Source organism: Solanum lycopersicum, chromosome 11 (assembly GCF_036512215.1).
Source record: "Solanum lycopersicum chromosome 11, SLM_r2.1".
NCBI classification, from domain to species: domain Eukaryota; kingdom Viridiplantae; phylum Streptophyta; class Magnoliopsida; order Solanales; family Solanaceae; genus Solanum; species Solanum lycopersicum.
In genome coordinates this window covers 60,227,720-60,241,656 of record NC_090810.1, presented here as the reverse complement: position 1 = coordinate 60,241,656, position 13,937 = coordinate 60,227,720, and the positions used below count along the sequence as shown (strand labels likewise).

The 13,937-nt window shown below is 35.3% G+C and overlaps 2 protein-coding genes across 2 annotated transcripts; both read left to right on the top strand.

The window, feature by feature from the left end:
- The first annotated feature begins 358 nt into the window (after window positions 1-358).
- LOC778238 (4-amino-4-deoxychorismate lyase) lies at window positions 359-4,138 on the top strand. Its single transcript, NM_001247949.2, is given in 5 exon segments — window positions 359-616; window positions 709-758; window positions 1,944-2,122; window positions 2,717-3,390; window positions 3,809-4,138. Coding segments are annotated over 5 exon segments (1,188 nt in total). The 5' UTR covers window positions 359-426; the 3' UTR covers window positions 3,904-4,138.
- A 694-nt stretch (window positions 4,139-4,832) lies between these two features.
- Window positions 4,833-13,143, top strand: LOC101245325 (TOM1-like protein 9). Its single transcript, XM_004251124.4, has 10 exons — window positions 4,833-5,141; window positions 6,708-6,786; window positions 7,390-7,488; window positions 7,583-7,696; window positions 8,528-8,679; window positions 9,785-9,866; window positions 10,114-10,199; window positions 10,670-10,858; window positions 11,267-11,682; window positions 12,139-13,143. Exons 1-10 carry the CDS (start codon window positions 5,041-5,043, stop codon window positions 12,873-12,875), a joined length of 2,055 nt encoding a protein of 684 aa, XP_004251172.2. The 5' UTR covers window positions 4,833-5,040; the 3' UTR covers window positions 12,876-13,143.
- The last annotated feature ends 794 nt before the right edge of the window (window positions 13,144-13,937 follow it).

The following is a 13,937-nucleotide window of genomic DNA, read 5'->3' as shown; positions in this document are numbered from 1 at the left end:
ACCACGTCATCAATTTTTTAAATAAAAAAATCATAATTACAAAAAAAAATTGAATTGTTTTTTTGATTTTTTAAATTAAATAAATTGATAATTTGGCCACGTCATCAATTTTTTTATAAAAAAATTAAAATTCTAAATAAAAATTGAATTATTTTTATTAAAAAAATTAATGATGTAACCGAATTATAATAAACCATGTATCAAAAATAATTTTATAAAATCACTATTAAAAAATAATGACACGAATGAACGTCGGATAATGACATTAAACCGAACTTTTAACCAATGAGCCTTTTGTGAACATAAAACCAAAGAAAAAGGACACTGTAAACAACAATTGCAGTCCACTTGGTGTACTATTTTTATGAAAATTTTGTTTTTTTTTTGGTAAAACCATTTGATTAATTCAAGAAGTTTTGATTATTTATGCCAATTTTTTTCACACAAAAATTTGTAAAATTAGCTAAAGATACAATGGCTTCTTTACCAACTCTCACAAAACCCATCTCAGAAACTTCATTTTTTCTACCAAAATTAATCAATTTGGAATTTTCAAGATCAAAGATCAGACCTTTAACCAGATCCAATGTTTTCAAGAACTCAAATTTTTCCTCTGGTAAATCTTGAATATAATTTATTTTTATTTTGCTAAAGTTTTTTTTTTTTTTAAATAGTACTAACATGGCTAGCTGTTTTTTGTGGGGGCAGATGGACAATGTTGTCCAACCTTTGATGTTCCACTTCTTTCTTGCTCAGAGGTTTGACTTTTCTTCTCTTTAATCTTAAATGTTTGTATAAAGACTTCATTTTTCCTCTCACATGTTGTGTCAGAGCTTAAAAGGTCTGGTTTTAATTTGAGGTGGCGTTGATTTGCGTGTTTGATCTTGACTTGATGTCGAGTCGATTTGTTTATCTGATTTTAATTTGATATAGAGTTTTAAGAAAAAAATTGGCTTTTGAATGGTGTTTATTGAAGACACGAATTAAAGAATACTTAAAAAATATTCTAAATGGATTAAAATGGGAAGTCGATAATAATAACATACCTAGTGTAATCCCGTAAGAGTGTGGTCTGGAGAGTGTTACCTCTACCTTAGAGGTGGTAGAGTGGTTGTTTCTGCTAGGTACTCCACCTTACTAGTAAGGACTAAAAAGGAAAGTATAACGAGCAAATTGAAACGAAGGGAGTATATATTACCTGAAAACAGTGAGAAAGAATCAATGTAATGGAGAATAGAGTTGTCAGAACTTAAAAAGTGAACAAGGCCATCATTCACTCTATGTGGTTTGTATTCTAGTTATACAAGTGCAAGTACTGCTAATAGGAGAATTGAGCAACTGGTTCTACATTTCACCTTGTTATCTTGTTTTAAGCAGTGTTACCAAAAGCAAAAAGTTCTAAGGTCTGTTGGGGGCTTTAAGCGCAAGCAAAATATGAACTATAATGAATAAAGACGCAAATGGAGAAAAAGTATAAATATATGTTATCAGTCCAAGATTGATATATTGAGTTGTGGAAACTGTCTCTTGTAGAAATGCAAGGTAAGACTGCATATAGTAGACCCTTGTGGTCCGGCCCTTCCCTGGACCCCTCGCATAGCGGGAGCTTAATGCATCTGGCTGATCATTTACATGGTCTACTTTGTTGTCTGTCTTGATAAGCTTCATTTCTGTTTCGTAGCATCTTCTTTAGAACGGATTATCTGAAACATACACGTCCTGTATGATTACGAATCCTTGTTTTCACTAGAAATGAAGAAAATAAAAAGAAAAGAATAAACTGGTTTCTACATTGTGTATTGCTAAAAGATGATCATAACCTCAAAGTATCAATGAATAATTGATAAATTGCCTGGGATACTTCATAGAGTACATAAACCTTGTAATTGATATCGATAAAAGAGGCTTCTCAAAAGCAAATGGTCTTTGTTTTCCCTGTAAAGGTTATTGAGAGGATGAGAACAAGTCGAGAAGGTTACAAGACCAAGCAGCTTTATTTGGCAATGTACTCGAGCGTTTTTGGTGGAATCACAACAGATACAGCTGCCATGGTGATACCTATGGATGATCACATGGTTCATAGAGGGCACGGTGTCTTTGATACAGCTGCCATTATGGATGGGTTAGCATTTCTTACTATAATTGCGGCTCTTTGTCTTTTCGTTTTCAACGAAAGTTGATTTGTGAGATCGAAGCCTAAAAAGGGTCCTATATAAATTTAGCTGCATTTGATTACATTAAACACATATCCAAGTGGCCATGCTCATGCATCTACTTTGATAAAATTTGTCTTCGTATGAATTCATTGCTAAGTTCGACTTGTCAATTTATCATCCTGAAGTGTTCCATAAAATATGCTGTTTCGAGATTTCAGGTTTGTCAACATGTAAATTGTGATATAAACCCCTTTACATTCGGTGGTGTTTCATACTCGTAAGTTGAGATAATGAGGTCTGATTTTCTTGCAGATAAAACACACTGTAACTTGGCCAAATTATTGTCATTTTTTGTTCAATTAGATTGTCTAGCTACTCTTGAACCCTTATCTTATGTTCTATGTTGGGTAATCGTCGATTTCTAGCAATACATTAGATAAGCAACTCTCGAGTGTGGGATTAGTTGTAATCGACATGACTGTGAACAAGAATGAGAAGCTAAAAGATAGTTGAGATTCTTGGGTTTTGCTTTATTTGTCTTATTTCTTATCTATCGTCAGATACCTTTATGAGTTGGACCAACACCTTGATCGTTTCCTGGGATCCGCAACCATGGCCAAAATACAAATTCCTTTCGATAGGGAAAGCATAAGACAGATTCTCATCCGTACAGTAAGTGTTTCCAAGTGCAGAAAAGGTTCTTTAAGATACTGGCTTTCGGCAGGACCTGGTGATTTTCAACTATCTTCATCAGGCTGTCATCAAGCAACTCTTTATGCCATTGTAATTAAAGATCAATCACCTCCTGATCACAACGGCATTAAAGTTGTAACGTCATCCATTCCGATAAAACCCCTACAGTTTGCTGTCATGAAAAGTGTTAATTATCTTCCGAATGCACTTTCCAAGATGGAAGCAGAAGAAAATGATGCATATGCAGCAATTTGGTTAGATGGCGATGGCTTTGTTGCAGAAGGACCGAACATGAATGTGGCTTTTGTTACAAAGGAAAAGGACCTTCTGATGCCTTGTTTTGATAAAATTCTCAGTGGCTGTACAGCTAAAAGAGTCCTGGTTCTTGCAGAAAATCTAGTAAAGGAAGGTAAACTTCGAGGCATTAGAGTAGAAAATGTGTCTGTAGAGGACGCGAAAAGAGCAGATGAGATGATGCTAATTGGTAGTGGGATTCTTGTACGCTCGGTGGTGCAGTGGGATGAAGAAATCATCGGTAATGGTAAGCATTTCTCTGCTTCCATCGAAACAATATTTAACTGTTCACTTCGCCCCTTTGTTCCATTTGCTTTGGTCAAAGTATGATATTTTAAAATTCGAGCACGAAATGATCTTTCTTGATTAATAGATCCAACGTAAGTACTGCTCGACAAACTAAGCCTAGATAGACAGTGGTGAAGCCAGAAATTTCATGTAACTGCATGTGGCTACGCGACAGATATTAGCTATCAACATATGTTCACTCTTTCTAAACACACAAGTACTATCCAAAACCATGTTCTGTTGAAGCTTAGTTTTCATATAATTATGCAAGGGTGACATAAATTTACGATCGTTCGAGACGTTGCAAATGAAATTTTGGCTTCTTTACTTGATTGTATTCTGATCTCCTTTCTGTATCTTCCTCCTCATTAATGTAGGTAGAGAAGGTCCTGTGACACAAGCTCTGCTAAATCTTATCTTGGAAGATATGAAGTCAGGGCCTCCCACGGTGCGAGTTCCCGTTCCCTATTGATGAGCGGAGGCTAAACTCAGTAGCTTTTGCTCGAACAGTATATCGAGAAACACATATTTCCTTTGAAATGTTGTTTGGAGGTTCAAGATTGATCAACAGGAATTAGGAAAACAATTTTTCTAATGGCTCTTCATATGAATGAAAGTTGTATTATGGCCAAGGGTAAAAAACTGTTTGATATTATAGTTAAAATATGATTTAGATATCAATAAAATGTATAACTTTTAACAAATCATAAATATGCATATCAAAACTTACAAATTTTTTTTTTTTAGTAAAAATGTCAAAAGATTTAATTGTGTATATTTAACCTGTTTGTATAATATAATTTTTTGATAAAGTAGTGTCGCTTGATCCCCTCGAGCAAGTGTAGCTCCGCCCCTGGTGGCAGGATGGTTGAGAGTTTTTTTGTTTTTAACTAAAATCGAGTGTCGCTTAACCCCCTCAAACAAGACGGTAGTGATTTCTCCGCTTTTAACTAGAACTGGTGATCAATATGGGTTGTGGTGCACTGATGAGATTGCTTCACCACTAATCAGGGGTCTCAGGTTTAAACTTGAAATATAGAGAAAATTCTGTTCGGAGCGCCACTCTTGAATGGGTCCTACAGAACGCGTTCAGGATTTAGTCGAAACTCCGATAAGCTTCAGACATTGAATCTTAACTAAAACTTTCAAGTTTGAACTTTAGAAATGAATGACGAACCTCGTGAGTGTGAATAAATGTAAATCTAACTATTTGGGATTTAAATTTACTAAAAGTCTTAGATTATAATTTATAAGTATATGAATTTGGTCCATAATGGATTTAAAAATTTAAATAGGAGCCGATAAAAAAGAAAACTATTTTTAAAAAAATAAAAATACACGTGGTGTCTCCCCATTGGTTAAATATTTTTATTTTATTCTTGCTTATTGGAAATTTTTTTTTTAACTAATTATGATCATATAACAGAACATGAGAAAAAATGCAATCTATGGAGAGAGAAAGAGAGAATCGTATGATTTGAGACGATTATTTGATTCGTTTTTCGGAATCTCGCCGGTGATTTATTTGACGCCGGAGATCTCGAGTTCACCGGCGATCAATTTCTTGTTTGATCGGTGACGGAATTTTTTTATTTCTGGTGGTAATAGGATGGTGAATTTTTTGGTGGAACGAGCGACGAGCGATATGCTCATGGGACCTGATTGGGCAATGAATGTCGAGATCTGCGATATATGCAGTCGTGATCCAGCGTATGCTTCTTCATTTTCCTTTTTATTCTGTCGCCCTTTGCATATTTTTTTTTTTTGAATATTTGTGATAAAGCTGTAAATTTCAGTAGCAGTAGTATCTGGTTAGGTTCTGGAGTCTGTATGTCAATTTTAGTTTAGAAAAGTATTTCTTCTCCTCTGTTTTAGCGTAGAATTTTGCTTTTATCTATTTTTTCCGATTATGAGCTGATTTTTGTGAATATTTGTAAGTGAAGAAGTTTTTTGATTTATGTAGTAATTAGTAGAGATTTAGATGCTAGTATAGCAGTAGGTGTGAGATTTAAAGACCTTTTAGTTTTATAAGAAATATCTTTTCTCTATTTTTATATCTAAGATTTTGTTATTGCCTATTTGAATTAGAAGTATGATTAGGCTTTCTGGTTAGTTTGTTTGTAATTGAAAAGTTTGAACTTTTGATAGTAGTAGGTTTTAGTTAGAATTTAGATAGGGGTATGCTAGTGTAGAATTAAGTTCATTTTTAGTTTTAGAAAAAGTAACTTCTTTTCTTTTCTCTTTCTCTATTTTTGAATGTAAATTTGTTATTTATTATTTCGTTTTTGAGTTGTTTTGAACGTTTACAAATGTGATTTGTTAACTTACAGCAGAGGCTTGGCTTGTATGTCAATGTAGTTTTAAATGTGAGATTTAGAGAACTTCTGGTTTTAGGGAACCCTGAATTAGTCTAACACTTGATCTCAAGGTCGAGAGGAGTCGGGAAGAACAAGATATAAAAATATTCACCTTTTAAAAAAGAGTCTCTAAAAGAACAAGAGATTTCTCTGTTATCTGAAAAAGAAAAACATAGCCTACTTTCGATGAAGATGAAACGAAAACCATGAGAGACAAAGATTTGATTCTTGGCAGTAGTAGGTGATTTCTTCTCATTTTCCAAAGTCTAAGTGGACCGAGCCTTTTGGAACAAATAGCTAAACAGGAAAGAAAGACATAAATTGGAACAAAGGGAGTATAACACTGTCATGAAGAGAGCCTTTCTTTTGGGATTAAAAAGCTGTTAAGGAAGAGCTTAACTCCTCTCTTTTTTTGGTGGTGAAAATATACAAGTAAATAATGGAATTTATAACTGTATGAAACCTACATTCATCATTTATGGGCTGTAATCATCTTGAACATGCAAACTATACATTTCCTTTGGAAGAAGCCATATCTGAGACCACCTCATGTTGGTTTTTTCATTGAGATGTTTGACCAAAAGGAACAACGGTGCTGGTGCAGGAAAACAGGGTATTCAATCTACTGTTGGCAGATTTTTATTAGTGAAGTGGATCACTGTTCATGTGCTTACCGAACAATATATTGCCATCAAGTTCTCCAGCAAGTCGATCATTTGTGGATGATCTTAACTAATTATATGAGTTTTTTATCTAACTAAAATTAAGAACTGAGGTTCTTCTAGCCTCAATGTAATCTCCCTTTTTCTTTTGTTTTTCTATTTTAAATGTTTGGCATAATCATTGAGGTGTTTACTTTTGTTTAAAATGAAGATTGGTGAAGGTAGTTCTTATTATTTCCTTAATTTTTGTTCCCCAGGCAAGCGAAAGATGTTGTGAAAGGAATAAAAAAGCGTCTTGGCAGTAGGAGATCAAAAGTCCAGCTACTCGCCTTGACAGTAAGCTTTTGAAAATATTAAATTCCATAATACCTTGCGCAATACCTTAACTATTTCTGTCGGTGCTTGTACCTTATCAAAAAATTAAATCCTACAATTCAATACTAGCTTGAACTGAATGGATTATCAATTCCTTACCTCCATCATTTTTGTTGGTTTTCCTTTTTTTTTTTTAATGGGAGTCTTGAGCAAAGATTTCGTCTGCAGTCATTTGTACAATGTGCTACCTTTTCTCCTTCTTTTTATGTTCACAATTTCTCCTTTACTATTAGCAACAACAGAAATACCATGATCTTTATTTAATGTATGTTTTGTTGTAAAGAGTCTTCTGTTTTTAGGTAGTTGGGGTTCGTTTGGATGATCATGGTCGAGCCACAATATCAGATCATAATGTTCACCTTGGTGTATCTGCAATGAAAAATGTTTGATTAATCTTAAATTAATAAATAAATTGGGTGTTAAATATGTATTGATTTGCTTATATTACTTCATTTTTGTAAGGGTTTATGCTGTTCCTTGAGAATTATGGTATTCTCTTTGCTTGGCTTGCCAAATAGAAAATTAACTTGCCATGCGCTTAACCTGAATTTTACCATTCTTCAGCTTTTGGAAGCAATTGTGAAGAATTGTGGAGACATTGTGCATATGCACGTCGCTGAGAAAGGTCTTCTTCATCAGATGGTGAAAATGGTAAAGAAGAAGGTAATTGCAGACTCTGAACCTCCCTTGTGTTATTTTTGAATCCTTCCCCTTCATAAAGTACATGCATCAATCTTGTACTGTTTTGCAAATGCAGCCCGACTTTCATGTCAAGGAAAAGATATTAGTTTTAATTGACACTTGGCAAGAAGCTTTTGGAGGACCAAGGGCGAGATACCCTCAATATTATGGAGCCTACCAAGAGTTGTTGGTGAGAGTGAAATGCTGTTTTTTTTACTCTTCTATTATGTGTTTATTTGAAGTTATTTTTCATCGCTATTAGGGGTTGGTATTTTTTGGGTTTATGTGACAAGTCACCTGGCTCCAGCCATTGAAGTTCAGTTTCTTAACTTATCACCTGAGCAGAAACTATATAAGCAATAGGGTTTACTTGGAGAATATAAGTTCTCATTTCCTTAAGTAGGTATTCTGGAGCCTTTTATATGAATTATTTTGTAAAGTGAAGCGAGAACCTATTCAAACAATACTACTGGTTTATACCAGTTGATGTCATGTGTTGGTTGCTAAAATCCCAAAGCTAAATGCTTATTTGTACTGACTGAATATATACCAGTTCATGGAGTTTGTCCATGCCCAGTTGTTTTGATTATAATTTCTATATACTTGTTTGACACTTCAAATTTTTTTTGAAAGAGGGCTTTGATACCTCAATTTATAGAAAATGTTTGGCAAATGTATTGCTCGACTTTCAGTGCATTGGAGCAGTGAAAGTTATTTGGAGCGTAAGTTGAGCAGTAACAAAATAAGCAATAGGGACTACTTGGAGGGTAACCATTCTCTTTTCCTGAAGTAAGTTATTCTGGGCCTTGTATGAATCACCATGAAGAGAACCAAGTACCTGTCAACCCATAGTAATTGTATATACCTTTTGATAATTGGTTGCTAAATTTCCAAAGCCAAATGCTTGGTTTTACTTGCTGAACTTGGATTTTGTCCATGCCCATTGCGATGATATGCACTTTCTATATGCTTGTTTGACACCTCACTTCATAGATTTTGAAATGTATTGCTTGACTTTCAGCGCCTTGGAGCAGTATTTCCTCAGAGAACGGTACTTGCGCTCCCTCCTCCCCAAACACATCCACTGTCATCTGATCCACGTAATCTTCAGAAGTCTGAATCTGGACAGGATGCAGCAGAGTCTTCAGCAGATGCTGAGTATCCCACCTTGAGGTGACTGTTCGACTTTTAATATTATCAGGTCGTTTATGTTTTAAGGAATTTCCTACATTTTTTCTATTTCTTTAATCCGGTTATCCAGCTGTCAGCATTCAACATGAGCAGCTAGTTTAGTTGGTGAGAAAAATATGAGAATGGAGGATCAGTAAAGGAAAATGCTCTTGTTGTCCTTGCATTCACTTGTTTGATTACTGACTAGCTACTGTAAAGTTTAAACTTACCTTGACAGTTTCTCATGAATACCTTGGCAGTTTATAATGCATATCTTGACAGTTCCTCATGGACACAATTTCAGAATTTATTACTGATTAGCGTCTGGAAAGTTTAAACTTACGGGAGGTTTAGGACTACATTAATTTCTTCAATTATTGCTTATACTACTTTTTCCCTCAAAAAGTGATTAAAATCAAATAGCCTCTGAGTTTGTTTGCTAGTAAATCATCAGTTTTCCTAGCATGCAATGTCCATTAATTTGCAACCTGTATTGTTATATCTTGATCTGAGTGCTTGTTAGTTCTATGAATATTTTTAAGAATTAAAAAAGGGTAGAACTAGACTTAGACAGGTTTGAGATGTACAATTAACACCTGTCGATTTGATAACTATGTCCAATTTCATGAGTTTTTCTCTTAGGTTTTTCGTTGGCATTCAATTATGTTACAAACTGTAAGAACAATTTACTTCATAAACAAGTATGAACAGAATATACCATAAGGGATAACACATGCATGTTTATTATTTTTGTTTTTCTGCCACTCATGAAAATGTGCTATGTGTAGATTTAAAAAATGGATTTGTATGGAAAATCTCTTTTTTTGAGTTCGTTCATGAGTTTCCTTAAGAAGCTGAAAGCAGTATAAGTAGACTTCAACAGGTTTAAGATGATAACAACCTAGTGATTGTACTACCATTTCACATTTTATGAGATTATCTCTTAGGTTTCTTGTTGGTATCCAGTTGTATTACAATTACAAATGGTAAGAAAAAAATACTTCATAAACAAGTATGAATAATAATACACTATAAAGATAATGTATGCATGTTTATTGCTATGCTAATTAATTTTCTTTGATTCTTTTTTGCATGTTTCTTTTGTTAGCTTGACGGAGATCCAGAATGCACGTGGTATTATGGATGTCCTTGCTGAAATGCTGAATGCATTAGGTCCTGAAAACAAAGAGGTAAAGGCCATATGCATAATATGTCTAAAGGGATATGCTCCCTTGCTAATGTATAGAAGTATTGGGACCAAATGTTTTGATTCAACAAGTTAGATGTTTAAATTTAGATGCTAATTGGATTATTGGAGTAGAAAAATAAAATAAAATAAGGGAATGTTCACCTCTAAGATATTTTCATTCTTGTTCAGCTAACTTTTGCTGAATTATGTCCTTTATATGATGCAATATATTTTATGTTGGGTTACAGGGACTCAGACAAGATGTCATTGTTGATTTGGTGGAACAATGCCGTACCTACAAGCAGAGATTGGTACACCTTGTGAACTCGACTACGTAAGGCCTCGTCTTACTTGACCATTTCTCGTGACGTTTTTCTAGATATCTTGATGTGCTTCTTTTTCTTCTTGATCTGCTTCTTATTTCTGAAATTAATCTTTAACTCCTGTAATTACTGAATCTCCTATTTCAAGTGGAAGGAACAGTCTAAATATTTATTTGAAAGCTGAAGCTTCTTACATGTTTCACCTACGTTTGTTCTAAGCTAGACATAAAAAGTTAAAGGCCAAATATTCTTTCTCCATCTATTGTTGTTATATGTACTGTAAATTTCAAGTAATTTGAGTTAACCTTTTCTCTCAGATGGGTTTTCATTAACTTCTTGTAAAATGGAGAGACTGGCCATATTTACTATAAAAATATTGAACTTAAAAACAATTTTGAATTTGAGATCTGTCATCTATTTTCTCCCATTTTTGTCACGCACCACATGTGGTTCCTGTGAATCTTACATTTACCTGATCCAGGGACGAGTCACTGCTATGCCAAGGGCTAGCACTGAATGATGACTTGCAGCGTTTATTGGCCAAACATGAAGTTATTGCATCGGGAACTTCTGCTAAAGGGAAAACATCAAAATCTGAACCTGCCCTATCCCTTGTAGATGTTGATAGTCCTCTTATTGATACTGGAACCAGCAATGAGTCAGGCCAAGGGTACTTGAATACTTTCTTATTTCTTCTTGCCAATCTAATGTACACTTCTTTTTAGCCTTTTCTTAATAACGTGACTTTTGAAATGGACTTTGCTCGTATTAATTTTTTTTTTAAAAGGCTTTTGAGTTGGATGTATTGGTTTCAAGAAGGATATGAGAAATTTGGATAGCAGATTCTCATACCTAAAATCAGTAGACATGAATTCCCTATATTATCGAATATTTTTCGGTTCTTACATAAATAAATAAATCTCTACCTCTCTACCTTACTTTAGAGGTAGAGAAGTTGTTTCTAATAGACCCTCAACTCAAGCGTTTGTGTACACTCTACCCTCCCCAGAGCCCACTTGGTAGGATTGGACTGGGCACATTATTGTTGTTGCTTAAACATGTATCTTGTGCTATACAGATCTGCATCAAGTGCTTTAGGACTTCCTGCTCCTCCATCGGCTAATGGTCAATCAACAACTCCAACAGAAGTTGTCCCTATGATAGATCTTCTGAGTGGAATTGACTTTGGCTCACCAACAGCTGAGAATGCCCTTGCGCTTGTTCCTGTTGGAGAACCTCAGACAGCAAGTCCTTCACAGCAGAATGCCCTTGCTATTCTCGACATGTTTGCACAGCCAAGCACCACACCTACAAATTCAGTTGGTCAGGCACATCCTTCATCCCCTCAATTTCAGCAGCAACAGAATTTTCATTCTGTACAGCCATCTTCGTACCCAAATGGAAGTGTTCCTGGTGTGAGCTACCCACAAGGCTCCACTCCTGCCTGGAACGAACAGATGTCGCAGCAACAACAGCCTGCTTCTCCAGTCTACGGTGATTCCTATATTATCCTGCATGCTTTCCACTTGTATTACAGTATTAAGGACCTGCTAAAAAACAAAAATGAAGTATCTTGCAAATATGCCTATAGTGTACCTTGATAATCTGTGCTTGTGGGATGAATACTACTGCCTGGTGGATTAGTCAAGGTGCACCTAAGCTAACCCAACAAGCCAACACGACCTATTTAAAAAGAATATGTATGTTGTCTTGAAGCCTTGTTTGAATTTTGTCCTTTTGAGCTTTGTCTGCCTGGTTCATTTAGAGACCTAGTAGATAGAAGTCGCATTAGGGAAGACATTAAGAATATATGCTTCTTAAATCTTAATTGCTTGATGTTTAAAACCCTTTATAAAGTTTCAAGACACTCTCCTTGTCCAATTTCTGTGGGCTATGAATTGCTCATGTTTTAAGACCCTTGCTCATTCTGCTCATTCAATTTCTGAATAGGAACTCAAAGCACTAATCCTTTTGCCCTTCCTCCGTGGGAAATTGAGGCAGAAGACAACCAAATAATGAGCAGCCCTCATGCTCAGCCTGTGCTAAATAATCCGGCGATGCCAGGTAGCTCACAAGCTCTAGCACTGCACAATAATCAGGTGATGCCTGGTGGTTCACATGCTATGTCAATGCAAAATAATCAGCTTGTAGCAGCCAACGGCCAGCAACTAACTGGCGGTACATACCTCCACGGCATGTATGCTTCGCCAAACACTGCTGGACAGCCTGGTATGATGAACAATCAGATGGAGGGCTTGCATCCTCAACAACAATTCCAAGGTGGACAGACAGGTATGATGAACAATCAGGCCATGCAAAGCAATCAGATGGAAGGCTTACATCCTCAACAACAATTTCAAGGTGGACAACCTGCGGGTATGTATCCACAACAAATGCCACCTGGACAAATGGCTTATATGTATTCCCAGCAGATGTATGGCAACCAAATGGCGAGCTATGGTTATGGTAATGCTCAACAACAAAATACCCAATTCCTAAACCAAGGAATGTCTGGGCTCTCTATGAGTGACAATGGTGTCCACAACAGTTCTTATCAAGTTCCCACTCCTTCCTATGTGCCACCCGGAAAACCCTCAAAGCCACAAGACAAATTGTTCGGGGACCTAGTTGAACTTTCAAAATTCAAATCAACCAATGGTCCTCCCGGGAGTGCTGGTAACACGTGACCATGACTAATTTTGCACCTTTTCTTTGGGATATTAGCGTTCTATTTGATTCTTAAGCTTCTGTTGCCTCTTCTTCATTTTCAAATTTACACATCCATATGCACTTGATGGTTCTTCACGAGATGACGGGAGTTGTGTACATTTCTTGTAGAGAGAATAACTAGATCGGAAAGAAAGAAACTCGAGGAATTTCTTGTTTTTTTGCTACATTGAATATGTATAGGATATATTCATTTATTATTTTTTACAAGTTTTTTGATCTGTTAAATTCTGTGGATTTCTCATTTTGCTGCAATGAGTTTTCTCTTTTATGTCCCATTTATATAGTTGAACAGATAGAACGTACTTCTTGGAGCAATGAATGGTTCAGTTGGTTGAATCAAAGTTGACAAGTTCTTTCAACTTGTTATACAATATTACCATTTAGTAAAACACAAGAAGCAATTTATTCAAGTTATTGGCCAAGATAAAGTGAAAATGTGTATTTTGGGAGCCTTCCTATATTTGTAAATTTGTAATATGACACAAAACTAAAAGATCAAGTAGACCTTATCACTATTTCGACGACATAGAGATGTTTTTGATAGTCTCAACTTCACTATAGTAATCAAATTTTTGTTATTTCTCAAATTCTTGAAAAATTTGGAATTTAATTTCGAGTTTGATGGCCAAATAAGTTTTCTAGAGTTCATTTGAAAAAAAAAATAATAATAATTTCAGGATCACTTATGGGACTTGTGGATGGTAGAATGTATGCAAACCTTATCACTTTTTTGTGGAAGTAGAGATGTTGTTTTTGGAAGAGTCGAGACTCGACTATAACAATAAGATTTTTTTTGGCAAAAGTATTCATTACCCCCCGTACTTGAAGCTTTTTTTTTCAGTGTACACCTAAACTTTATTTTGTTTCAATTACCCCCTGAACTTGCTTATTCATCGAACACGTACACCTTTATGTCCACTCACTACGATCGTGTCCACACGCGCACGACACCTAGATAAATATTTTTGCCACCTAGTTAAATATTTTGCCACCTAGATAAATATTGTCAGCTAGATAAT